This window comes from Ascaphus truei, chromosome 4, assembly GCF_040206685.1.
Source record: "Ascaphus truei isolate aAscTru1 chromosome 4, aAscTru1.hap1, whole genome shotgun sequence".
Classification (NCBI taxonomy): domain Eukaryota; kingdom Metazoa; phylum Chordata; class Amphibia; order Anura; family Ascaphidae; genus Ascaphus; species Ascaphus truei.
In genome coordinates, this window is record NC_134486.1 from 1,185,984 (window position 1) to 1,212,575 (window position 26,592).

The 26,592-nt window shown below is 56.5% G+C and overlaps 1 protein-coding gene across 1 annotated transcript in view; it reads right to left on the reverse strand.

Moving 5' to 3' along the window:
- The window catches only part of CGREF1 (cell growth regulator with EF-hand domain 1), a 114,820-nt gene that overhangs the window by 41,117 nt on the left and 47,111 nt on the right, over nt 1-26,592 (reverse strand). Inside the window, exons 2-3 of the mRNA XM_075595150.1 lie at nt 26,430-26,519; nt 4,135-4,197 (exon numbers count right to left, since the gene is read on the reverse strand). Of these exons, the coding sequence (XP_075451265.1) occupies nt 4,135-4,197; nt 26,430-26,512 (146 nt within the window). The 5' untranslated portion in view covers nt 26,513-26,519. The remainder of the gene's footprint in view (nt 1-4,134; nt 4,198-26,429; nt 26,520-26,592) is intronic.

Below are 26,592 nucleotides of genomic sequence, written 5' to 3' on the forward strand. Positions count from 1 at the left end.
TGCCCTTTTCTTCTTCTTCTCTCTCGCCTCCCCTTTTCTTCTTCTCCCTCTCTCGCCTGCCCTTTTCTTCTTCTTCCTCTCTCGCCTGCCCTTTTCTTCTTCTTCCTCTCTCGCCTGCCCTTTTCTTCTTCTTCCTCTCTCGCCTGCCCTTTTCTTCTTCTTCCTCTCTCGCCTGCCCTTTTCTTCTTCTTCCTCTCTCGCCTGCCCTTTTCTTCTTCTTCCTCTCTCGCCTGCCCTTTTCTTCTTCTTCCTCTCTCGCCTGCCCTTTTCTTCTTCTTCTTCCTCTCTCGCCTGCCCTTTTCTTCTTATCCCTCTCTCGCCTGCCCTTTTCTTCTTCCTCTCTCGCCTGCCCTTTTCTTCTTCCTCTCTCGACTGCCCTTTTCTTCTTCTCCCTCTCTCGCCTGCCCTTTTCTTCTTCTCCCTCTCTCGCCTGCCCTTTTCTTCTTCTCCCTCTCTCGCCTGCCCTTTTCTTCTTCTCCCTCTCTCGTCTGCCCTTTTCTTCTTCTCCCTCTCTCGCCTGCCCTTTTCTTCTTCTCCCTCTCTCGCCTGCCCTTTTCTTCTTCTCCCTCTCTCGCCTGCCCTTTTCTTCTTCTTCCTCTCTCGCCTGCCCTTTTCTTCTTCTTCCTCTCTCGCCTGCCCTTTTCTTCTTCTTCCTCTCTCGCCTGCCCTTTTCTTCTTCTCCCTCTCTCGCCTGCCCTTTTCTTCTTCTCCCTCTCTCGCCTGCCCTTTTCTTCTTATCCCTCTCTCGCCTGCCCTTTTCTTCTTCTCCCTCTCTCGCCCGCCCTTTTCTTCTTCTTCCTCTCTCGCCTGCCCTTTTCTTCTTCTCCCTCTCTCGCCTGCCCTTTTCTTCTTCTTCCTCTCTCGCCTGCCCTTTTCTTCTTCTCCCTCTCTCGCCTGCCCTTTTCTTCTTCTTCCTCTCTCACCTGCCCTTTTCTTCTTCTCCCTCTCTCGCCTGCCCTTTTTGGTCCATCAGAAGGATCGGAGGCCTGGCGAGGCTTTCACAGTGAAAAACAAAAAATCCTGTATTAGACTAAGAAATATCTGCATGTATGTTCAATGTATAAATGCCTAATAAAAAAATTTGAAACAAAAAAAGATTAAACTACAGTAAGCTTTTATGTATTCTTCTTCCTCTCTCGCCTCCCCTTTTCTTCTTCTCCCTCTCTCGCCTCCCCTTTTCTTCTTCTCCCTCTCTCGCCTGCCCTTTTCTTCTTCTTCTCTCTCGCCTCCCCTTTTCTTCTTCTCCCTCTCTCGCCTGCCCTTTTCTTCTTCTTCCTCTCTCGCCTGCCCTTTTCTTCTTCTTCCTCTCTCGCCTGCCCTTTTCTTCTTCTTCCTCTCTCGCCTGCCCTTTTCTTCTTCTTCCTCTCTCGCCTGCCCTTTTCTTCTTCTTCCTCTCTCGCCTGCCCTTTTCTTCTTCTTCCTCTCTCGCCTGCCCTTTTCTTCTTCTTCCTCTCTCGCCTGCCCTTTTCTTCTTCTTCTTCCTCTCTCGCCTGCCCTTTTCTTCTTATCCCTCTCTCGCCTGCCCTTTTCTTCTTCCTCTCTCGCCTGCCCTTTTCTTCTTCCTCTCTCGACTGCCCTTTTCTTCTTCTCCCTCTCTCGCCTGCCCTTTTCTTCTTCTCCCTCTCTCGCCTGCCCTTTTCTTCTTCTCCCTCTCTCGCCTGCCCTTTTCTTCTTCTCCCTCTCTCGTCTGCCCTTTTCTTCTTCTCCCTCTCTCGCCTGCCCTTTTCTTCTTCTCCCTCTCTCGCCTGCCCTTTTCTTCTTCTCCCTCTCTCGCCTGCCCTTTTCTTCTTCTTCCTCTCTCGCCTGCCCTTTTCTTCTTCTTCCTCTCTCGCCTGCCCTTTTCTTCTTCTTCCTCTCTCGCCTGCCCTTTTCTTCTTCTCCCTCTCTCGCCTGCCCTTTTCTTCTTCTCCCTCTCTCGCCTGCCCTTTTCTTCTTATCCCTCTCTCGCCTGCCCTTTTCTTCTTCTCCCTCTCTCGCCCGCCCTTTTCTTCTTCTTCCTCTCTCGCCTGCCCTTTTCTTCTTCTCCCTCTCTCGCCTGCCCTTTTCTTCTTCTTCCTCTCTCGCCTGCCCTTTTCTTCTTCTCCCTCTCTCGCCTGCCCTTTTCTTCTTCTTCCTCTCTCACCTGCCCTTTTCTTCTTCTCCCTCTCTCGCCTGCCCTTTTTGGTCCATCAGAAGGATCGGAGGCCTGGCGAGGCTTTCACAGTGAAAAACAAAAAATCCTGTATTAGACTAAGAAATATCTGCATGTATGTTCAATGTATAAATGCCTAATAAAAAAATTTGAAACAAAAAAAGATTAAACTACAGTAAGCTTTTATGTATCTGTACCGTGACCTAACAAAGGTTAATTTTATTTTCAGCTTTACTCCTCATATTCATGGACATCGTACTATGGGAGGACTTTAAATGGCAGTAACCAGGGTTCCAGCCCTATGTTTCATACCTCCTGTGCAGTAATGCATGACCATGATGCCCTCTGCTCTCCTCCCCTTCTCCCTGCCAGGAACGTTTTGTGTGCGAGTTCCTATTGGTTCCTCTGTTCCATTTTTTATGTTTATGCTGTTACTTAGCAACTTGACGTCATGATGTCGTGACGTCACGTGCGTCATGATGCTGCGTCATGTGATGCCGTCAGACGTTGGGTGTACACTTCAATAGGAAGGGACACAGCCTTTTCTGTGTTCTTGTTTATGCTGTTGCCTTGCAATGTGACGTCATCCCATCATGACGTCGCGTGCGTCGTGATGCTCTGCCACGTGATGACATCAGACGCGGAGGGCGGATCTAATTAGGCTGCAGAGTGGTTGCAGCCTTTCACTACAGGTGTTGCGGGGGGTAGGTGATTTGTTACCTTGTTGAGGTATATATAGATGTTTGTTACTTATCACATGCTAGGTGTTTGGTCTGAAGAAGGGACTCTGTGTGCAGAAACGTTACCTTGTCATTTGCTCTGATGAATTTAATACACTTTGAAGTTTTTTGACTCTATCACACTCTTTTGTGCGCTCCTTCTGTTTCTTGTTATTGCTATTACGTGGATCCAGCTTTGGGATGCCGGGACCAGCAGGAGGTGAGGAGCAGAGTGACAGGGGGCAGAGGGACAAGGGGTCAGAGTGACAATGGGGCAGAGTGACAAGGGGGCAGAGGGGCAGAGTGACAGGGGCAGAGGGACAAGGGGTCAGAGTGACAATGGGGCAGAGTGACAAGGGGGCAGAGGGGCAGAGTGACAGGGGGCAGAGGGACAAGGGGGCAGAGTGACAAGGGGTCAGAGGGGCAGAGTGACAAGGGGTCAGAGGGACAAGGGGGCAGAGTGACAAGGGGCAGAGGGACAGAGTGACAGGGGGCAGAGGGACAGGGGGGCAGAGTAGCAGAGGGACAGAGTGACAAGGGGACAGAGTGACAAGGGGGCAGAGTGACAAAGGGGCAGAGGGACAAAGGGGCAGAGGGACAGAGTGACAAAGGGGCAGAGTGACAAAGGGGCAGAGTGACAAAGGGGCAGAGTGACAAAGGGGCAGAGTGACAAAGGGGCAGAGTGACAAAGGAGCAGAGTGACAAAGGAGCAGAGTGACAAAGGAGCAGAGTGACAAAGGGGCAGAGTGACAAAGGGGCAGAGTGACAAAGGGGCAGAGTGACAGGTGGAAGAGGGACAGAGTAACGGTGGGCAGAGTGACTAGGGGGCAGGGTGACTAGGGGGCAGGGTGACTAGGGGGCAGGGTGACTAAGGGGCAGGGTGACAAGGGGGCAGGGGGCCGAGTAACAGGGGGGCAAAGTTACAAAGGGGCAGAGTTACAGAGTGACGGGGCAGATGGACAAAGTGATGGGTCAACTGTGACAGGGGTTGACAGGGTGGCAGTGGGACAGGGTGTCGAGGGGACAGGGTGACGGGAGAACAGGGTGATATGGGAATGGGGGGACATTCTGACCGGGGCACAGTCTGACGGGGGGACAGGGTGATAGGATGGGAGAACAGGGTGATATGGGAACGGAGAGACAGTCTGATGGGGGGGACAGTCTGACGGGGGGGACAGTCTGATGGGGGGACAGTCTGATGGGGGGACAGTCTGATGGGGGGATAGTCTGACGGGGGGACAGGGTGACTTGAGACAGCTTGACTTGGGATAGAGTGACACTCACTTGAGATGCTCTGGCCCAGAGGAGAAGGGGTTCCGGTTCTGGACATTGTCTGACTGCTCGGACCTGGGATGAGAATCAGAAAGTCAGAGATCAGAAGCATCAACTATCCTAACACCCACATCAAAGACAAATTCCCACTTCAAACACCAGCACCTGTGCCAGAGGACAGGTGGCACAATTCTGTGCATTTATAAACAGTACTGAGAAGTGGTTAGGTGCAATGCTCTGCAGGGTAGAGTCACTACCGGTAAGTGGAACGCGTCTCTCTGTCTCGCCCCGGACAGTGGACTCAACGCGTTTCACTGCAACGCGTTTCACACGCAGCTTTCTCAGGAGTCAGGATGACTCGTAGAGTCCACTATCTGAGGTGAGACAGAGCGATGGGTTCCCTGAGCCCAGACAGTGCTTAACGGAAGCACAGATGGGTTCCCTGAGCCCAGACAGTGCTTAACGGAAGCACAGATGGGTTCCCTGAGCCCGGACCGTGCTTAACGGAAGCACCGATGGGTTCCCTGAGCCCGGACAGTGCTTAACGGAAGCACAGATGGGTTCCCTGAGCCCGGACAGTGCTTAACGGAAGCACAGATGGGTTCCCTGAGCCCGGACCGTGCTTAACGGAAGCACAGATGGGTTCCCTGAGCCCGGACCGTGCTTAACGGAAGCACAGATGGGTTCCCTGAGCCCGGACCGTGCTTAACGGAAGCACAGATGGGTTCCCTGAGCCCGGACCGTGCTTAACGGAAGCACCGATGGGTTCCCTGAGCCTGGACAGTGCTTAACGGAAGCACAGATGGGTTCCCTGAGCCCGGACAGTGCTTAACGGAAGCACAGATGGGTTCCCTGAGCCCGGTCAGTGCTTAACGGAAGCACAGATGGGTTCCCTGAGCCCGGACAGTGCTTAACGGAAGCACCGATGGGTTCCCTGAGCCCGGACAGTGCTTAACGGAAGCACAGATGGGTTCCCTGAGCCCGGACAGTGCTTAACGGAAGCACAGATGGGTTCCCTGAGCCCGGACAGTGCTTAACGGAAGCACAGATGGGTTCCCTGAGCCCGGACAGTGCTTAACGGAAGCACAGATGGGTTCCCTGAGCCCGGACAGTGCTTAACGGAAGCACAGATGGGTTCCCTGAGCCCGGACAGTGCTTAACGGAAGCACAGATGGGTTCCCTGAGCCCGGACAGTGCTTAACGGAAGCACAGATGGGTTCCCTGAGCCCGGACAGTGCTTAACGGAAGCACAGATGGGTTCCCTGAGCCCGGACAGTGCTTAACGGAAGCACAGATGGGTTCCCTGAGCCCGGACAGTGCTTAACGGAAGCACAGATGGGTTCCCTGAGCCCGGACAGTGCTTAACGGAAGCACAGATGGGTTCCCTGAGCCCGGACAGTGCTTAACGGAAGCACCGATGGGTTCCCTGAGCCCGGACAGTGCTTAACGGAAGCACAGATGGGTTCCCTGAGCCCGGACAGTGCTTAACGGAAGCACAGATGGGTTCCCTGAGCCCGGACAGTGCTTAACGGAAGCACAGATGGGTTCCCTGAGCCCGGACAGTGCTTAACGGAAGCACAGATGGGTTCCCTGAGCCCGGACAGTGCTTAACGGAAGCACCGATGGGTTCCCTGAGCCCGGACAGTGCTTAACGGAAGCACCGATGGGTTCCCTGAGCCCGGACAGTGCTTAACGGAAGCACAGATGGGTTCCCTGAGCCCGGACAGTGCTTAACGGAAGCACAGATGGGTTCCCTGAGCCCGGACCGTGCTTAACGGAAGCACAGATGGGTTCCCTGAGCCCGGACAGTGCTTAACGGAAGCACAGATGGGTTCCCTGAGCCCGGACAGTGCTTAACGGAAGCACAGATGGGTTCCCTGAGCCCGGACAGTGCTTAACGGAAGCACAGATGGGTTCCCTGATCCCGGACAGTGCTTAACGGAAGCACAGATGGGTTCCCTGAGCCCGGACAGTGCTTAACGGAAGCACCGATGGGTTCCCTGAGCCCGGACAGTGCTTAACGGAAGCACAGATGGGTTCCCTGATCCCGGACCGTGCTTAACGGAAGCACAGATGGGTTCCCTGAGCCCGGACAGTGCTTAACGGAAGCACAGATGGGTTCCCTGAGCCCGGACCGTGCTTAACGGAAGCACAGATGGGTTCCCTGAGCCCGGACAGTGCTTAACGGAAGCACCGATGGGTTCCCTGAGCCCGGACAGTGCTTAACGGAAGCACAGATGGGTTCCCTGAGCCCGGACAGTGCTTAACGGAAGCACAGATGGGTTCCCTGAGCCCGGACAGTGCTTAACGGAAGCACAGATGGGTTCCCTGAGCCCGGACAGTGCTTAACGGAAGCACAGATGGGTTCCCTGAGCCCGGACAGTGCTTAACGGAAGCACAGATGGGTTCCCTGAGCCCGGACAGTGCTTAACGGAAGCACAGATGGGTTCCCTGAGCCCGGACAGTGCTTAACGGAAGCACAGATGGGTTCCCTGAGCCCGGACAGTGCTTAACGGAAGCACAGATGGGTTCCCTGAGCCCGGACAGTGCTTAACGGAAGCACAGATGGGTTCCCTGAGCCCGGACAGTGCTTAACGGAAGCACAGATGGGTTCCCTGAGCCCGGACAGTGCTTAACGGAAGCACAGATGGGTTCCCTGAGCCCGGACAGTGCTTAACGGAAGCACAGATGGGTTCCCTGAGCCCGGACAGTGCTTAACGGAAGCACAGATGGGTTCCCTGAGCCCGGACCGTGCTTAACGGAAGCACAGATGGGTTCCCTGAGCCCGGACAGTGCTTAACGGAAGCACAGATGGGTTCCCTGATCCCGGACAGTGCTTAACGGAAGCACAGATGGGTTCCCTGATCCCGGACAGTGCTTAACGGAAGCACAGATGGGTTCCCTGAGCCCGGACAGTGCTTAACGGAAGCACAGATGGGTTCCCTGAGCCCGGACAGTGCTTAACGGAAGCACAGATGGGTTCCCTGAGCCCGGACCGTGCTTAACGGAAGCACAGATGGGTTCCCTGAGCCCGGACAGTGCTTAACGGAAGCACAGATGGGTTCCCTGAGCCCGGACCGTGCTTAACGGAAGCACAGATGGGTTCCCTGAGCCCGGACAGTGCTTAACGGAAGCACAGATGGGTTCCCTGAGCCCGGACAGTGCTTAACGGAAGCACAGATGGGTTCCCTGAGCCCGGACCGTGCTTAACGGAAGCACAGATGGGTTCCCTGAGCCCGGACAGTGCTTAACGGAAGCACAGATGGGTTCCCTGATCCCGGACAGTGCTTAACGGAAGCACAGATGGGTTCCCTGAGCCCGGACAGTGCTTAACGGAAGCACAGATGGGTTCCCTGAGCCCGGACCGTGCTTAACGGAAGCACAGATGGGTTCCCTGAGCCCGGACAGTGCTTAACGGAAGCACAGATGGGTTCCCTGATCCCGGACAGTGCTTAACGGAAGCACAGATGGGTTCCCTGAGCCCGGACAGTGCTTAACGGAAGCACCGATGGGTTCCCTGAGCCCGGACAGTGCTTAACGGAAGCACAGATGGGTTCCCTGAGCCCGGACAGTGCTTAACGGAAGCACAGATGGGTTCCCTGAGCCCGGACCGTGCTTAACGGAAGCACAGATGGGTTCCCTGAGCCCGGACCGTGCTTAACGGAAGCACAGATGGGTTCCCTGAGCCCGGACCGTGCTTAACGGAAGCACCGATGGGTTCCCTGAGCCCGGACAGTGCTTAACGGAAGCACAGATGGGTTCCCTGAGCCCGGACAGTGCTTAACGGAAGCACAGATGGGTTCCCTGAGCCCGGACAGTGCTTAACGGAAGCACAGATGGGTTCCCTGAGCCCGGACAGTGCTTAACGGAAGCACAGATGGGTTCCCTGAGCCCGGACCGTGCTTAACGGAAGCACCGATGGGTTCCCTGAGCCCGGACAGTGCTTAACGGAAGCACAGATGGGTTCCCTGAGCCCGGACAGTGCTTAACGGAAGCACAGATGGGTTCCCTGAGCCCGGACAGTGCTTAACGGAAGCACAGATGGGTTCCCTGAGCCCGGACAGTGCTTAACGGAAGCACCGATGGGTTCCCTGATCCCGGACAGTGCTTAACGGAAGCACAGATGGGTTCCCTGAGCCCGGACAGTGCTTAACGGAAGCACAGATGGGTTCCCTGATCCCGGACAGTGCTTAACGGAAGCACAGATGGGTTCCCTGATCCCGGACCGTGCTTAACGGAAGCACCGATGGGTTCCCTGAGCCCGGACAGTGCTTAACGGAAGCACAGATGGGTTCCCTGAGCCCGGACAGTGCTTAACGGAAGCACAGATGGGTTCCCTGAGCCCGGAACGTGCTTAACGGAAGCACCGATGGGTTCCCTGATCCCGGACCATGCTTAACGGAAGCACAGATGGGTTCCCTGAGCCCGGACAGTGCTTAACGGAAGCACCGATGGGGTCCCTGAGCCCGGACAGTGCTTAACGGAAGCACAGATGGGTTCCCTGAGCCCGGACAGTGCTTAACGGAAGCACAGATGGGTTCCCTGAGCCCGGACAGTGCTTAACGGAAGCACAGATGGGTTCCCTGAGCCCGGACCGTGCTTAACGGAAGCACAGATGGGTTCCCTGAGCCCGGACCATGCTTAACGGAAGCACAGATGGGTTCCCTGAGCCCGGACAGTGCTTAACGGAAGCACCGATGGGTTCCCTGAGCCCGGACAGTGCTTAACGGAAGCACAGATGGGTTCCCTGAGCCCGGACAGTGCTTAACGGAAGCACAGATGGGTTCCCTGATCCCGGACAGTGCTTAACGGAAGCACAGATGGGTTCCCTGAGCCCGGACAGTGCTTAACGGAAGCACAGATGGGTTCCCTGAGCCCGGACCGTGCTTAACGGAAGCACAGATGGGTTCCCTGAGCCCGGACAGTGCTTAACGGAAGCACAGATGGGTTCCCTGATCCCGGACAGTGCTTAACGGAAGCACAGATGGGTTCCCTGAGCCCGGACAGTGCTTAACGGAAGCACAGATGGGTTCCCTGAGCCCGGACCGTGCTTAACGGAAGCACAGATGGGTTCCCTGAGCCCGGACCGTGCTTAACGGAAGCACAGATGGGTTCCCTGAGCCCGGACAGTGCTTAACGGAAGCACAGATGGGTTCCCTGAGCCCGGACAGTGCTTAACGGAAGCACAGATGGGTTCCCTGAGCCCGGACCGTGCTTAACGGAAGCACCGATGGGTTCCCTGATCCCGGACCGTGCTTAACGGAAGCACCGATGGGTTCCCTGATCCCGGACCATGCTTAACGGAAGCACAGATGGGTTCCCTGAGCCCGGACAGTGCTTAACGGAAGCACAGATGGGTTCCCTGAGCCCGGACCGTGCTTAACGGAAGCACCGATGGGTTCCCTGATCCCGGACCGTGCTTAACGGAAGCACAGATGGGTTCCCTGAGCCCGGACCGTGCTTAACGGAAGCACCGATGGGTTCCCTGATCCCGGACCATGCTTAACGGAAGCACAGATGGGTTCCCTGAGCCCGGACAGTGCTTAACGGAAGCACAGATGGGTTCCCTGAGCCCGGACCGTGCTTAACGGAAGCACCGATGGGTTCCCTGATCCCGGACAGTGCTTAACGGAAGCACAGATGGGTTCCCTGATCCCGGACAGTGCTTAACGGAAGCACAGATGGGTTCCCTGAGCCCGGACAGTGCTTAACGGAAGCACAGATGGGTTCCCTGAGCCCAGACAGTGCTTAACGGAAGCACAGATGGGTTCCCTGATCCCGGACAGTGCTTAACGGAAGCACAGATGGGTTCCCTGAGCCCGGACAGTGCTTAACGGAAGCACAGATGGGTTCCCTGATCCCGGACAGTGCTTAACGGAAGCACAGATGGGTTCCCTGAGCCCGGACAGTGCTTAACGGAAGCACAGATGGGTTCCCTGATCCCGGACAGTGCTTAACGGAAGCACAGATGGGTTCCCTGAGCCCGGACAGTGCTTAACGGAAGCACAGATGGGTTCCCTGAGCCCGGACAGTGCTTAACGGAAGCACAGATGGGTTCCCTGAGCCCGGACCGTGCTTAACGGAAGCACAGATGGGTTCCCTGAGCCCGGACAGTGCTTAACGGAAGCACAGATGGGTTCCCTGAGCCTGGACAGTGCTTAACGGAAGCACAGATGGGTTCCCTGAGCCCGGACAGTGCTTAACGGAAGCACAGATGGGTTCCCTGAGCCCGGACAGTGCTTAACGGAAGCACAGATGGGTTCCCTGAGCCCGGACAGTGCTTAACGGAAGCACAGATGGGTTCCCTGAGCCCGGACAGTGCTTAACGGAAGCACAGATGGGTTCCCTGAGCCCGGACAGTGCTTAACGGAAGCACAGATGGGTTCCCTGAGCCCGGACAGTGCTTAGCGGAAGCACAGATGGGTTCCCTGAGCCCGGACAGTGCTTAACGGAAGCACCGATGGGTTCCCTGAGCCCGGACAGTGCTTAACGGAAGCACAGATGGGTTCCCTGAGCCCGGACAGTGCTTAACGGAAGCACAGATGGGTTCCCTGATCCCGGACAGTGCTTAACGGAAGCACAGATGGGTTCCCTGAGCCCGGACCGTGCTTAGCGGAAGCACAGATGGGTTCCCTGAGCCCGGACAGTGCTTAACGGAAGCACAGATGGGTTCCCTGAGCCCGGACCGTGCTTAACGGAAGCACAGATGGGTTCCCTGAGCCCGGACAGTGCTTAACGGAAGCACAGATGGGTTCCCTGATCCCGGTCAGTGCTTAACGGAAGCACAGATGGGTTCCCTGAGCCCGGACAGTGCTTAACGGAAGCACCGATGGGTTCCCTGAGCCCGGACAGTGCTTAACGGAAGCACAGATGGGTTCCCTGATCCCGGACAGTGCTTAACGGAAGCACAGATGGGTTCCCTGAGCCCGGACAGTGCTTAACGGAAGCACAGATGGGTTCCCTGATCCCGGACAGTGCTTAACGGAAGCACAGATGGGTTCCCTGATCCCGGTCAGTGCTTAACGGAAGCACAGATGGGTTCCCTGATCCCGGACAGTGCTTAACGGAAGCACAGATGGGTTCCCTGAGCCCGGACCGTGCTTAACGGAAGCACAGATGGGTTCCCTGAGCCCGGACAGTGCTTAACGGACGCACAGATGGGTTCCCTGAGCCCGGACTGTGCTTAACGGAAGCACAGATGGGTTCCCTGAGCCCGGACAGTGCTTAACGGAAGCACCGATGGGTTCCCTGAGCCCGGACAGTGCTTAACGGAAGCACAGATGGGTTCCCTGAGCCCGGACAGTGCTTAACGGAAGCACAGATGGGTTCCCTGAGCCCGGACAGTGCTTAACGGAAGCACAGATGGGTTCCCTGAGCCCGGACAGTGCTTAACGGAAGCACAGATGGGTTCCCTGAGCCCGGACAGTGCTTAACGGAAGCACAGATGGGTTCCCTGATCCCGGACAGTGCTTAACGGAAGCACAGATGGGTTCCCTGAGCCCGGACCGTGCTTAACGGAAGCACAGATGGGTTCCCTGATCCCGGACAGTGCTTAACGGAAGCACAGATGGGTTCCCTGAGCCCGGACAGTGCTTAACGGAAGCACAGATGGGTTCCCTGAGCCCGGACAGTGCTTAACGGAAGCACAGATGGGTTCCCTGAGCCCGGACAGTGCTTAACGGAAGCACCGATGGGTTCCCTGAGCCCAGACAGTGCTTAACGGAAGCACAGATGGGTTCCCTGAGCCCGGACAGTGCTTAACGGAAGCACAGATGGGTTCCCTGAGCCCGGACCGTGCTTAACGGAAGCACCGATGGGTTCCCTGAGCCCGGACAGTGCTTAACGGAAGCACAGATGGGTTCCCTGAGCCCGGACAGTGCTTAACGGAAGCACAGATGGGTTCCCTGAGCCCGGACCGTGCTTAACGGAAGCACAGATGGGTTCCCTGAGCCCGGACAGTGCTTAACGGAAGCACAGATGGGTTCCCTGAGCCCGGACCGTGCTTAACGGAAGCACCGATGGGTTCCCTGAGCCCGGACAGTGCTTAACGGAAGCACAGATGGGTTCCCTGATCCCGGACAGTGCTTAACGGAAGCACAGATGGGTTCCCTGAGCCCGGACAGTGCTTAACGGAAGCACAGATGGGTTCCCTGAGCCCGGACAGTGCTTAACGGAAGCACAGATGGGTTCACTGAGCCCGGACAGTGCTTAACGGAAGCACAGATGGGTTCCCTGAGCCCGGACAGTGCTTAACGGAAGCACAGATGGGTTCCCTGAGCCCGGACAGTGCTTAACGGAAGCACAGATGGGTTCCCTGAGCCCGGACAGTGCTTAACGGAAGCACAGATGGGTTCCCTGAGCCCGGACAGTGCTTAACGGAAGCACCGATGGGTTCCCTGAGCCCGGACAGTGCTTAACGGAAGCACAGATGGGTTCCCTGAGCCCGGACAGTGCTTAACGGAAGCACAGATGGGTTCCCTGAGCCCGGACAGTGCTTAACGGAAGCACAGATGGGTTCCCTGAGCCCGGACAGTGCTTAACGGAAGCACAGATGGGTTCCCTGAGCCCGGACAGTGCTTAACGGAAGCACAGATGGGTTCCCTGAGCCCGGACAGTGCTTAACGGAAGCACAGATGGGTTCCCTGAGCCCGGACAGTGCTTAACGGAAGCACAGATGGGTTCCCTGAGCCCGGACAGTGCTTAACGGAAGCACAGATGGGTTCCCTGAGCCCGGACAGTGCTTAACGGAAGCACAGATGGGTTCCCTGAGCCCGGACCGTGCTTAACGGAAGCACAGATGGGTTCCCTGATCCCGGACAGTGCTTAACGGAAGCACAGATGGGTCATGTGAGGCGCTAGTAGTCACAGGGGCAGTTCTTCGACATGGGAGGTTTTCAATTTGCTCGAAACTGCTTTTTACAAGAATGCACTTATTGTATCGGTGTACTGTAGGTTGTATAAACATATACATTTTTATCAGAGGTGGCCAACTCCAGTCCTCAAGGGCCACCAACAGGTCAGGTATTAGTGATATCCCTGCTTCAGCACAGGTGGTGCAGTCATAATAACTGAGCGACTGATTGAGCCACTTGTGCTGAAGCAGGGATATCCTGAGAACCTGACCTGTTGGTGGCTCTTGAGGACTGGAGTTGGCCACCTCTGATCTATTCTATTGTGTCTCTCTATCTTCCAAAAGGCGCCTTCACTTATCCGGCACTGACCCCGGGGAAAGGCCGGAGCTGGGGATCTGCCTTCACTTATCCGGCACTGACCCCGGGGAAAGGCCGGAGCTGGGGATCTGCCTTCACTTATCCGGCACTGACCCCGGGGAAAGGTCGGAGCTGGGGATCTGCCGTCACTTATCCGGCACTGACCCCGGGGAAAGGCCGGAGCTGGGGATCTGCCTTCACTTATCCGGCACTGACCCCGGGGAAAGGCCGGAGCTGGGGATCTGCCTTCACTTATCCGGCACTGACCCCGGGGAAAGGCCGGAGCTGGGGATCTGCCGTCACTTATCCGGCACTGACCCCGGGGAAAGGCCGGAGCTGGGGATCTGCGTTCTGTAACTGAGAGACTGGGAGCCGGTCCTTCAGAAGATCCTACAAGACCACATTATAGATATATTCTCCTTATAATTATAGCACATTTACCCCCAGCCTCTAGGAGATACTGCTTCAGCTACAGGTGTCAGTGGCGCGCATACCTGTGATGGTGCAGGAGAGCTGAGCTGTCTGCGGTGTTATGGAGACCAGGACAGGCTTTTGATATCCTCTGTAGTTCCTCAGGGTGCTAGCGCCTCTATCTTCAGTGGACTCTGGGAGTGCCAGAGGCAGTCCCCACCAAAGCAAACTCTTCTTACACCCCTGGCCAACATACTGGAACTCAGGCAGGAGTATATTTAGCAACAGGGATTTCTTGCAGTCACTGCAGTTCTTACACACAGCGAATGCAGGGATCTACAGAGAATTCCAGGTCTCTGGATGGTGCTGGCTTCTATAGTGTGGAGCCTTAGTTGATTCTGAGCCAGCCATGAGGGCCAGGCTAGCCTCTGTCTCCCACAGGGAGAGAGACAGGCCACACATCTCCACTCTTTAGGAAGGGTGGGAGAACACAAACTAAATCTGGCACTGCCCCTCTGAGGAACCAGAAGGGGAGGGCTCAAGGTCTGTACCTATATCTGATAGGCATACAGTACACAGGCCATGAGTCACCACCGCACTTCCGTCACTCAGAGAGCATGAGGGGTGTCAAAAGCCCACAGAATGATCTGTCATAGCCTAGACTGCTAAAGACTTACAATGACAGGGGTGGGGGGAGAGAAAGGCAGAGAAGACTAACTATGTTACACTCTCCCCTGGGTGGAAATTTCCATGTTCTCACTGGAACCAATTTGTTGCACCATCCTTCACTCTGGAACCTGAAAGATGACAACAGATTATACATAATATAGTTCACATAACTATAGTAGAACCCCCTGTGATCTACTGATTACAGCGATGATCTACTGTATAACTAACTCTTTTAACATAAAGCGCATGGGGCACTACAGTACTTATAATATACTATTAATGGGGTGACAGGGGCAGAGCCAAGGGCCGCAGCACCATCGGAGGTAGCAGGGGTCTGGACATTGTCCTGAACCGGTATGACCTGGGTAGGGACATGGGGACTAGGGACCGGTGACTGGGGCCTAGCAATGTCCATGGTTAGTCCAGGGTGTACAGGCTTACCACGGCCTCGCGGAGATGGTCGTGGGGTGACATTAAGGGCACGGTAACCCCTTCCCTTGCACTGTGCCATAAGGCATGGGGCATTAGCTGGGATCAGTCCTGGTTTCACCACTGTGGAAGGTAGCGGTTGTTCAGCCACCTCCATGGATGCCATCTTGGTGACGTTAGCAGGGAGTGCCAACTTCGCGAGAGCCCCAGACAGTCCCTTGTCCAGCGGCATGTGCCCAAAACAAGACTCTCCACAACAGGCCATTAGGGTTGCAGCAACCCCTTCCGATTCTGGATCGCCCCTAGACTCATCTTTCCATGCATTTCATCGTGGAATTACCCGTATCCAAAGGCAGGAATACCATTCTGGTGGTGGTGGTCGACTTGTTTTCCATGCAGGCCCATTTCATTCCCCTCAAGGGTCTACCCAACATCCTTAAATTATCTGACATTTTCGTCAAGGAGGTCTTCCGTCTTCATGGGGTTCCCCAAGTTATTGTGTCGGATCGTGGATCTCAATTTATTTCGACATTTTGGCGGGCCTTTTGCAAACAGCTCGGGATTCTCTTCACTTCTCTTCCGGCTATCATCCTCAGACTAATGGTCAGACGGAGCGGACAAACCAATCACATGAACAGTTCATCCGCTGCTTCATTTGGGATACTCAGGAAAACTGGACTGATCTCTTGCCTTGGGCTGAATTCTCCCACAACAATCTCCGTAATGAGTCGACTCAGGACTCACCTTCTTTACCAACTTCGGTTTCCACTCCTCGGCTCTCCCTACCAAGGACCTAGATCCGGGGTACCAGCAGCGGATAATAGGATTCTGCATCTGCAAGCCTCTTGGGGAAGGATTCGACAAAATCTCAGAAAGGCAGTCTTGTTGCAGAAGAAACAGGCTGACCGGCATCGTCATGAGACACCAACCTACATTCCTGGGCAAATGCTATGGCTGTCCACGAAAAATATTAGTTTGAAATTTCCTACTGCTAAATTGGCACCCAGGTTTATTGGACCATTTCCCGTTATCGAGAAGGTCAACCCAGTGGCTTACCGGCTGTGGTTGCCAGCATTTAGGATTCTTTCAGTCTTCCATACCGCTCTACTCAAGCCCTGCATCCAAGATCCCCAGTTCTCTGCTTCGACGCCTCCTATTGAGCCTCTCCTGGTTGAGGGCCAGCAGGAATTCGAGGTCCAGACCGTCCTGGACTCCAGGTTAACCAGAGTAAAACTCCATACCTGGTCCATTGGATGGGGCTTTGGTCCTGAGGAGCGCTCGTGGATTCCCTGGGACCAACTTCATGCTCCAAGGCTTGTTCAGGCCTTCCATCACAGGTTTCCCTCCAAGCCATCCCTGGGACGCCCAGAGGTCGCCCCTTAAGGGGGGGCTCCTGTAAGGATTGGGCTTCGGTCCCGCCCCCGTGACGTGTCCCGTGACGAGATGGGTGACGTGCCTCCCACTGAGCCTGCACGCAGACGCCCTGTGGCCAGGCATGAGGATACCGCTCGGATTGGGCTTAGGCACTCACACATAGACACAGGTGAATGAAAAAATGAATGGAGTATGAAATATACCAGACCAGTACAGACAATCTGCGTATGCTGCTCAGCCCCAAAGGGAGGATCTTCCCACGATCCTAGATGTGGAATATATGAAGAAAGGAATAGGGGGGCGCAAACAAAAGTCAAATAAAATATTTGAACACAATACACACAAATAAAATAGCATTCAAGTGATAGGGAAATAATCTATAGATGTCCTCACACGGCCATGTGTGGTACTAGATGTTTCTATAGGTATCTTTGTGCTGCTCCTTCCCTACAGCGGATCACACTTCTTTCTCTTCTGTCTTTCTGTGTTAGCCTCTCAATACACATACAGTGGGAGACAGCGCCACACACACAGGTTTAAAGAGGATTTATTAAAGATAAAAGCGAGTAATAATAAAACTCACATAAGAATAGCTGCTCCAGGACCACGATGCCAGCCGCCCGCTCGCTGGTGCAGTGTACTCCTGTACTCCGCGTCCGGTACACAGGACCACGATGCCAGCCTCCCGCTCGCTGGGGCAGTGTACTCATGTACTCCGCGTCCGGTACACAGGACCACGATGCCAGCCTCCCGCTCGCTGGTGCAGTGTACTCCTGTACTCCGCGTCCGGTACACAGGACCACGATGCCAGCCTCCCGCTCGCGGGGGCAGTGTACTCCTGTACTCCGCGTCCGGTACACAGGACTGCAATCCCTAGACGCAGGCGCCAGCTACGGTGTCCTCATGCAGGCAGAAACTGTATGTGTATTGAGAGGCTATCACAGTGTCACTTAAATTTAGTGTAACAAGGCAAAGATGGCTTCCAGTTTTGTACGGTAATCGGTCTTGGAGTCAAGAAGCAATCGCTGCCAAGTGTGAGACCTTTGGTCTGCAACCCGAGGGCCGCAGCAGAGCTGAGCTTATAGCCATACTGGAGGAACATAAAAATGCCCTCCCAGTGCTAACCCAGCAGGAGATGTTGACTTTGCGGAGAGCGGAGGAATGGAGCCAGGGGGACCGGTCCAGGTCGCCCCAGGCGCTTAAGGGGTACCCGTGTACTCGGGGACCCCGTCTTGCTTCACTGAGAACACTGCAACCAGACAGATACCACTGAAGATGTGGGCCCCCGATAGGAAGGTATGTGTCCTGGGAGACATTCTCTTTGGTTTCCTGGTGCAAGCAGTATGGGTTGCCTACCCACGGCACACCCAGGCTAGTCCTGTGCCAGGATTTGGAGTCCCTGAAGCCGGCGGGGCTGACTGCACTCCTGGGGTTGTGGCCAAGTCCACTACCTGGGTGCATCGGTTTGGACGGTACAGGTCCTGGAGCCGTGCAACGGTAGTTGCCCGGTGTCACAGCTATGGCTGGGCGACAGGCAAGCGCTCCAAAGCTTCCCTGGGCAAGGAATTGGAGGGGCACGAAGCCTACCTGACTGAATGCACTCCTGAGGTAGTGGTCCTAGCCACTACCGACGGGACCATGTGCCCGGAGAGCGAGACCCTCGAAAGTGTCTCGGAGGGGGACATCAACCCTCCTACGGTTGCCCCCGGAACCGAGCCTACCACGCTAGTCAAACTGCTAATTCTCTATGTCAGGTTGCGTCCAACCTCGATGTTAGCGCAGAGGATACAGTTCGTCCAACTAGCAGCGAGGGTCGGGAATCTCGATTCCGTGAAAGCCGCCCTGCTGGCTGAGGATGTTGCCACCCCGGAACCATGCCTCGTAGTCCCTAATGTCGCCCCGATAGTCCCAAGAGCAGACACTGTAACGATAGACTGTCAGTTGAGCGCCCAAGGAGAGGGAGAGATCAGCCAACCCGGTGCTGGGGATCTCACCTGCCTGACAGCCTCCCTGCAGGCTGAGGAGGGCACCACCCAGTGCTGGGGATCTCACCTGCCTGACAGCCTCCCTGCAGGCTGAGGAGGGCACCAACCCGGTGCTGGGGATCTCACCTGCCTGACAGCCTCCCTGCAGGCTGAGGAGGGCACCAACCCGGTGCTGGGGATCTCACCTGCCTGACAGCCTCCCTGCAGGCTGAGGAGGGCACCAACCCAGTGCTGGGGATCTCACCTGCCTGACAGCCTCCCTGCAGGCTGAGGAGGGCACCAACCCGGTGCTGGGGATCTCACCTGCCTGACAGCCTCCCTGCAGGCTGAGGAGGGCACCACCCGGTGCTGGGGATCTCACCTGCCTGACAGCCTCCCTGCAGGCTGAGGAGGGCACCAACCCGGTGCTGGGGATCTCACCTGCCTGACAGCCTCCCTGCAGGCTGAGGAGGGCACCACCCGGTGCTGGGGATCTCACCTGCCTGACAGCCTCCCTGCAGGCTGAGGAGGGCACCACCCGGTGCTGGGGATCTCACCTGCCTGACAGCCTCCCTGCAGGCTGAGGAGGGCACCACCCCAGTGCTGGGGATCTCACCTGCCTGACAGCCTCCCTGCAGGCTGAGGAGGGCACCACCCCAGTGCTGGGGATCTCACCTGCCTGACAGCCTCCCTGCAGGCTGAGGAGGGCACCACCCCGGTGCTGGGGATCTCACCTGCCTGACAGCCTCCCTGCAGGCTGAGGAGGGCACCACCCCGGTGCTGGGGATCTCACCTGCCTGACAGCCTCCCTGCAGGCTGAGGAGGGCACCACCCCGGTGCTGGGGATCTCACCTGCCTGACAGCCTCCCTGCAGGCTGAGGAGGGCACCACCCGGTGCTGGGGATCTCACCTGCCTGACAGCCTCCCTGCAGGCTGAGGAGGGCACCAACCCGGTGCTGGGGATCTCACCTGCCTGACAGCCTCCCTGCAGGCTGAGGAGGGCACCAACCCAGTGCTGGGGATCTCACCTGCCTGACAGCCTCCCTGCAGGCTGAGGAGGGCACCAACCCGGTGCTGGGGATCTCACCTGCCTGACAGCCTCCCTGCAGGCTGAGGAGGGCACCACCCCGGTGCTGGGGATCTCACCTGCCTGACAGCCTCCCTGCAGGCTGAGGAGGGCACCACCCGGTGCTGGGGATCTCACCTGCCTGACAGCCTCCCTGCAGGCTGAGGAGGGCACCACCCGGTGCTGGGGATCTCACCTGCCTGACAGCCTCCCTGCAGGCTGAGGAGGGCACCAACCCGGTGCTGGGGATCTCACCTGCCTGACAGCCTCCCTGCAGGCTGAGGAGGGCACCACCCGGTGCTGGGGATCTCACCTGCCTGACAGCCTCCCTGCAGGCTGAGGAGGGCACCAACCCGGTGCTGGGGATCTCACCTGCCTGACAGCCTCCCTGCAGGCTGAGGAGGGCACCACCCGGTGCTGGGGATCTCACCTGCCTGACAGCCTCCCTGCAGGCTGAGGAGGGCACCACCCGGTGCTGGGGATCTCACCTGCCTGACAGCCTCCCTGCAGGCTGAGGAGGGCACCAACCCGGTGCTGGGGATCTCACCTGCCTGACAGCCTCCCTGCAGGCTGAGGAGGGCACCACCCGGTGCTGGGGATCTCACCTGCCTGACAGCCTCCCTGCAGGCTGAGGAGGGCACCACCCCGGTGCTGGGGATCTCACCTGCCTGACAGCCTCCCTGCAGGCTGAGGAGGGCACCAACCCGGTGCCCTGCCTTGTGTCCACCCTGGTAGTGCAAGACGGTGTGTCCGCGGGGGCACAGTCCAAGAAGTGGGTCCCAGAACCCGTGGGAGTGCCAGTGAATCCGGTAGTCCCGAGAGCTGACACTCTACCATCAGAGTTTCAGCTGAACGCCAGTGTGCCCAAGTGAGAGATCAGCCAAGCTGATGCTGGGGATCGTGCCTCCCTGAAAACCACCATGATGGCGGAGGATGGTGCCACGCAGGTGCCATGCCTCATGGTTGCCAAAATGGTGACCGGCTGTGTGCCAGCGGGGCCACAGGCAGGGAAGCGGGTAGTGACCCCCCTGTAATTACTTGTGCCCCCCGATCAAGTAACCCCAGTCTGGGGCAACGTTCCCTAGCTGCAGAGAGGACGACCAGCGAGATGCTGTCCCCTGAACTCAAGCAGCCAGCAGCACCAGGAAAAGACCCAGTCAGCGATCCCTGCAGCCCCAGTCAGCAATCCCTGCAGCCCCAGTCAGCGATCCCTGCAGCCCCAGTCAGCGATCCCTGCAGCCCCAGCCAGCGATCCCTGCAGACTAGGTCAGCGAGACAGCTACGGAGCTTCCAGACGGGCAGCAGTCTGCACTCATCAGGCAGGAGGACCAACCGGTCCACAAAGATTTATTCTTTCATTCAGGGGTCCCAGGCGATCGGCCTGGGGGTCCCCAGCCAGGAGGTAGTCCTGGGCAGCCTGATAGGGTCTTGCCCAGGCATCGGTACCCACAGACTGGGATGCCGGTGAAAGTACATGGAGAGGATGCTCTTGTGACCCCAGTCACAGAAAGCCACAGTTGGGCAGTTGCCCAGGCGGTGGTGCAGTCGGTACCGATGCCCACCAAGGTGGTTTGTGCTCCCTAGCTTTTGGAGCCCACCCCAGAGACCATTACTTCCCTACATTTGGAGCCCCCACACACAGAGGACCTTGAAGGGATCAGGCCGGTAAGTCAGACCATACCCGACCAGTGTACCCCTGTGTATAATGTTCCGCACTGTGACCTTTTTCTGACTGTGTGACAGACAGGGTACCAGCCCCTGGAGCTCCGGTTAGTTCAGAGACAGCAAGGGACCAGTTAGTGGTCCATTGGGGGTTTAGGAAAGGCTCTGTGGAGCAGGGGAAGACAGCTCCCCAGCTCGCAGCTCCCCTGTGGGAGGGTAAGCGAGATGTTAGGGAGACAGAGGGTCCCCACTATGGATGAGCCAAGCAGGACCCAGTGGTAAACTCAGGCGATCAGCAGCCCCTGCATCAGACTGGCTTCAGTGTCTTGATGGGGAGGGAAAGGTTAGACAGGGAGATCAGGGACACGCAGTAGTACAATAGGGATTTAGTGACTCGCTACAGTTACCTGACAGACCCCCTGACTAAGATGACTCTCCAGAGGGCATTGGTGCTGGCAGCCTGGTCCCAAGAAGATGGGCCGGCAATTACAGAACTATGTTCCTGCATTGCTGCAGTCAGCAGCCCCAAGCCCCTGCAGTCTTTTTTGACCTCTGTGATCAGTGTCCCAATACCCAGGGATGGACCCATCGGGTGGAAGGGGGGAACCAATGTGTGTTTACAAACTGATCAGAGACCTGATGGACGTAGACAATGGAGGGGGGGGGGGGGAGAACTCTCAGCAGCCAGAAAGACTTTGTCCTACCTCAAGAAACTCAATTTCTGTCAGGCTCAGAAAGTCACCTGAGATGGTGACTGTCCTGGAGCCTTCATCTTGAGGGGGGCGGTGTGACGGTAGGTGTAGCTGGGGGACCTAATAAAGAGAAACCCCGCTATTAACCTAAAAAAAAGTGTAACTTGGCTGTCCTAGTAATATTTAATCCAGCCAAATATCTTTAATATCTGGGGAAGAACAGGACTGTTCCCCCTAATAAAGAGGTATTTGAGTCCCAGTCCATGGCCCTAGCTTTAAATGCCACTTCTGCTATTGCCCCAGTACTGGACTTAAAGGACTTTGCTCAGAGTCACTCAGCCCCTATCACTGCCCTGTCATCCACGTGCAGTTCCCTGGGTGTGAGATCCATTGATCCTGCTGTTCAAGGGTTTGTACTAACCAAATTCCCTGAAGAGGTAGATGTTTTAACAAGTGGTTAAGTGATAGTTTCAGATTCGGATGGAGATATATCTGTCTCCAGGTGTTTTAAAAGGCCGGGAAGTAGAGGTTCCTTCCAATCATTCAGGAGGTCCTCAGGGTCTCTCTCAGAGGCCTCTGTAGTGTCATCACCGTCGGGATCAGCAAGTGCCTTGTCCCCTGTCCCAGCCAGATCTGTAAATGCAGGATCTGAGTCCACCTCTCCGGAACCATATCACTGGTGGTACCCTTTATTCCTGGGTTATGCCCCTGAGCTGAGATACACACGGTTCATACTTCGCAGTGGTCCCATTGTGGATCATTGGTTGGAAGAGGGAGCGTTTAATATTGATGAGAAAGCGGAGATTCTCTTTAAAAGAGAGAATGAAATTAAGATGGATGTCCGCCTCCCTAGAGGTTCTCCCAGCCTGGATAGGAAAGCTAATCCAAGGGACCCAGGGTTTTGGGTGTTACCAGGCAAGGGAAGGGGCAGGAAAATTATTAAGTTAAGCAGAGCTGACCGGGCTATACGAACCAAATTCCGACAGTCCCATGGGTATTACTTCCCGTACGTTCCTGAGCCCATCATGCAGGACATAGACGACTGCCGGCGGGAATGGTTAAGGTTGGCTGTTATTGATTATTTGCAGCGAAAGACCAGCCACAAGGAATTCATCACTGAAACCCTGATATGTTCCATCATGGGGGAGTGGGTGATAGGGACGTGCATATTTAAAGATAGAGCAGAGGTACGCCAAGAAGCAGGGGTACCCAACGTTTATTCAGTTTGGGTTGAAGATTTTGATGGGCGGCCTGTTAAGAAGCCGGACCCACAATATTATCTTTGAGTATGAAGTTAGTAATATTGTTATGTGTTCATACCATCAGTGGATGGTACAAATATTAATTATGTGTGTAATTTTTCTGTCATTCTGCAGGTCTCCAGGATGACAGACGGTGCTCTAAATTCTGACCCAAGCGGGGTCGTTGGGGTTTTTCACCCAGGGGAGGATGTAACAGGGTATGTCCAGCTGTACCTGTTTCTCCCCACATAGTATATCTGCTATATAAGCCATGTTTAGATCCAGGCATTAGCAGGTTAATCTGTGGGCCTTGACCACCCTTCCTGCTTCCCCAGAAAGTGAAGGAAGGTAGGTGGTGTCTCATGGCCTGTGTACAGCCCCTTGTAGGTAGGTACAGTCCATGAGCCTGCCCCTTCCAGAAGTTTTTAAGGGGAGTAGGCTAAAGTTAGTGGGCAATCTTTCTCTCTCAGCCTTGAGAGAAGGAAGCAAGAATTCTTCCTCTCCACCTTGGAGAGAGAGGATGCTGGAGTTTGTCCCTCCCTGATCCCTGGCTAGGGTGGAGGGTGAGGTGATGGTGGGAACTGTGAGTCTTCCCCATTGCGGGGTAAGCTTGTTCGTTTGGGCTGGCTAGCCTAAGACCCCCTGGAGGAGAGCAGGAGGATAAAGCACCATCCAGAGGTCCTGGGGAGTATGCAGAAGAGTATGCTGCTAGCTATGCTTATTAATGCTATGCATAAAGATCCTGTGAAGATACCTCAGCCTAAGGTGTCAGTTCCTGGGTTGGCGAGGGATGTGTGTGTAGTGATGGGGGCTGATGCCTACACTTCGTGGGAGCCATCACTGCTGGAGGCGCTGATACCACCAAGATGAACCCAGAGTCCTGTGCCAGCCAGTCCTGTCCAAGTCTCATAACATCCCGCAGACACTCAGACCTCCTGCGAACTAACAGGTGAAGCACCAAACAGCGAGGTTATGCGCCCCCTTCCACACACTGGCCCCTAAGTGAGATTGGGGGGGAGGGGGGTTAAGTACACGTGTTACATATAAAATAGCTCCTTTTCTGCATTCAATCCAACAGCAACAGAATTTATTTGTCATTAACATCACGGTGAAACTCTGTACAATCTTTCTATTATACTGTAAGATTTAGGAAGTGATCATGTTGCCTCCGCACAGCTCCCGGGGAGGTTACGCCTCGGAAGATTGTATTCTGATTTAAGTCTCTACACATGCAAGTTATATTTGTATATATTCTGCTCTCTGAAGCAGCAAGCACCGTCCGTCCGTCCTGTTCTCCCTGTACAGGCGGCCGCCCGTCCTGTTCTCCCTGTACAGGCGGCCGCCCGTCCTGTTCTCCCTGTACAGGCGGCCGCCCGTCCTGTTCTCCCTGTACAGGCGGCCGCCCGTCCTGTTCTCCCTGTACAGGCGGCCGCCCGTCCTGTTCTCCCTGTACAGGCGGCCGCCCGTCCTGTTCTCCCTGTACAGGCGGCCGCCCGTCCTGTTCTCCCTGTACAGGCGGCCGCCCGTCCTGTTCTCCCTGTACAGGCGGCCGCCCGTCCTGTTCTCCCTGTACAGGCGGCCGCCCGTCCTGTTCTCCCTGTACAGGCGGCCGCCCGTCCTGTTCTCCCTGTACAGGCGGCCGCCCCTCCTGTTCTCCCTGTACAGGCGGCCGCCCGTCCTGTTCTCCCTGTACAGGCGGCCGCCCGTCCTGTTCTCCCTGTACAGGCGGCCGCCCGTCCTGTTCTCCCTGTACAGGCGGCCGCCCGTCCTGTTCTCCCTGTACAGGCGGCCGCCCGTCCTGTTCTCCCTGTACAGGCGGCCGCCCGTCCTGTTCTCCCTGTACAGGCGGCCGCCCGTCCTGTTCTCCCTGTACAGGCGGCCGCCCGTCCTGTTCTCCCTGTACAGGCGGCCGCCCGTCCTGTTCTCCCTGTACAGGCGGCCGCCCGTCCTGTTCTCCCTGTACAGGCGGCCGCCCGTCCTGTTCTCCCGGTACAGGCGGCCGCCCGTCCTGTTCTCCCTGTACAGGCGGCCGCCCGTCCTGTTCTCCCTGTACAGGCGGCCGCCCGTCCTGTTCTCCCTGTACAGGCGGCCGCCCGTCCTGTTCTCCCTGTACAGGCGGCCGCCCCTCCTGTTCTCCCTGTACAGGCGGCCGCCCGTCCTGTTCTCCCTGTACAGGCGGCCGCCCGTCCTGTTCTCCCTGTACAGGCGGCCGCCCGTCCTGTTCTCCCTGTACAGGCGGCCGCCCGTCCTGTTCTCCCTGTACAGGCGGCCGCCCGTCCTGTTCTCCCTGTACAGGCGGCCGCCCGTCCTGTTCTCCCTGTACAGGCGGCCGCCCGTCCTGTTCTCCCTGTACAGGCAGCCGCCCGTCCTGTTCTCCCTGTACAGGCAGCCGCCCGTCCTGTTCTCCCTGTACAGGCGGCCGCCCGTCCTGTTCTCCCTGTACAGGCAGCCGCCCGTCCTGTTCTCCCTGTACAGGTGGCCGGGGCTAACGCAGTGAGCAAATCCAAACATGAACGGGACAGACACGAGACTAAATGATAACTATGTGAGGAAGTCCGAGGGTCTAATGGGGTCTGAGGTGTCACCGCAGGTAGATAAGGGTCCCTCGTCTGCCTATCATGTGATGCTCTGCAGGGAGGTCGCGTGTCATGTCCTGCAGGGAGGTCACGTGTCATGTCCTGCAGGAAGGTCACGTGTCATGTCCTGCAGGAAGGTCGCGTGTCATGTCCTGCAGGGAGGTCGCGTGTCATGTCCTGCAGGGAGGTCGCGTGTCATGTCCTGCAGGAAGGTCGCGTGTCATGTCCTGCAGGGAGGTCGCGTGTCATGTCCTGCAGGAAGGTCGCGTGTCATATCCTGCAGGAAAGTCTCACAGTATTGTCATGTCCTGCAGGAAGGTCGCGTGTCATGTCCTGCCGGAAGGTCGCGTGTCATGTCCTGCAGGAAGGTCGCGTGTAATGTCCTGCAGGAAGGTCGCGTGTCATATCCTGCAGGAAGGTCGCGTGTCATATCCTGCAGGAAGGTCGCGTGTCATGTCCTGCAGGAAGGTCGCGTGTCATATCCTGCAGGAAGGTCGCGTGTCATATCCTGCAGGAAGGTCGCGTGTCATGAGCTGCAGGAAGGTCGCGTGTCATGTCCTGCAGGAAGGTCGCGTGTCATGTCCTGCAGGAAGGTCGCGTGTCATGTCCTGCAGGAAGGTCGCGTGTCATATCCTGCAGGAAGGTCGCGTGTCATATCCTGCAGGAAGGTCGCGTGTCATATCCTGCAGGAAGGTCGCGTGTCATGTCCTGCAGGAAGGTCGCGTGTCATGTCCTGCAGGAAGGTCGCGTGTCATGTCCTGCAGGAAGGTCGTGTGTCATGTCCTGCAGGAAGGTCGTGTGTCATGTCCTGCAGGAAGGTCGCGTGTCATATCCTGCAGGAAGGTCGTGTGTCATGTCCTGCAGGGAGGTCGCGTGTCATATCCTGCAGGAAGGTCGCGTGTCATATCCTGCAGGGAGCGCGCGTGTCATGTCCTGCAGGGAGGTCTTATATCTTTCTGCAGGAAAGTCTCACAGTAGTGTCATGTGTCCCCCCTCTTATGTGAGGTCACTCACCTGCCCCCTTGTGTTGCCCTCGGGGCTGCCCATGCTTGGCTTAGTAGTAGGGGCAACAGCAGTGCAGGGAGAACCGTCATCATTGAATTCCTGTGAGACACAAAGGGTCAATTTAAAATCACCACCTCCCATCTCTTGCAGGGAGCCCGCGTGTCATATCCTG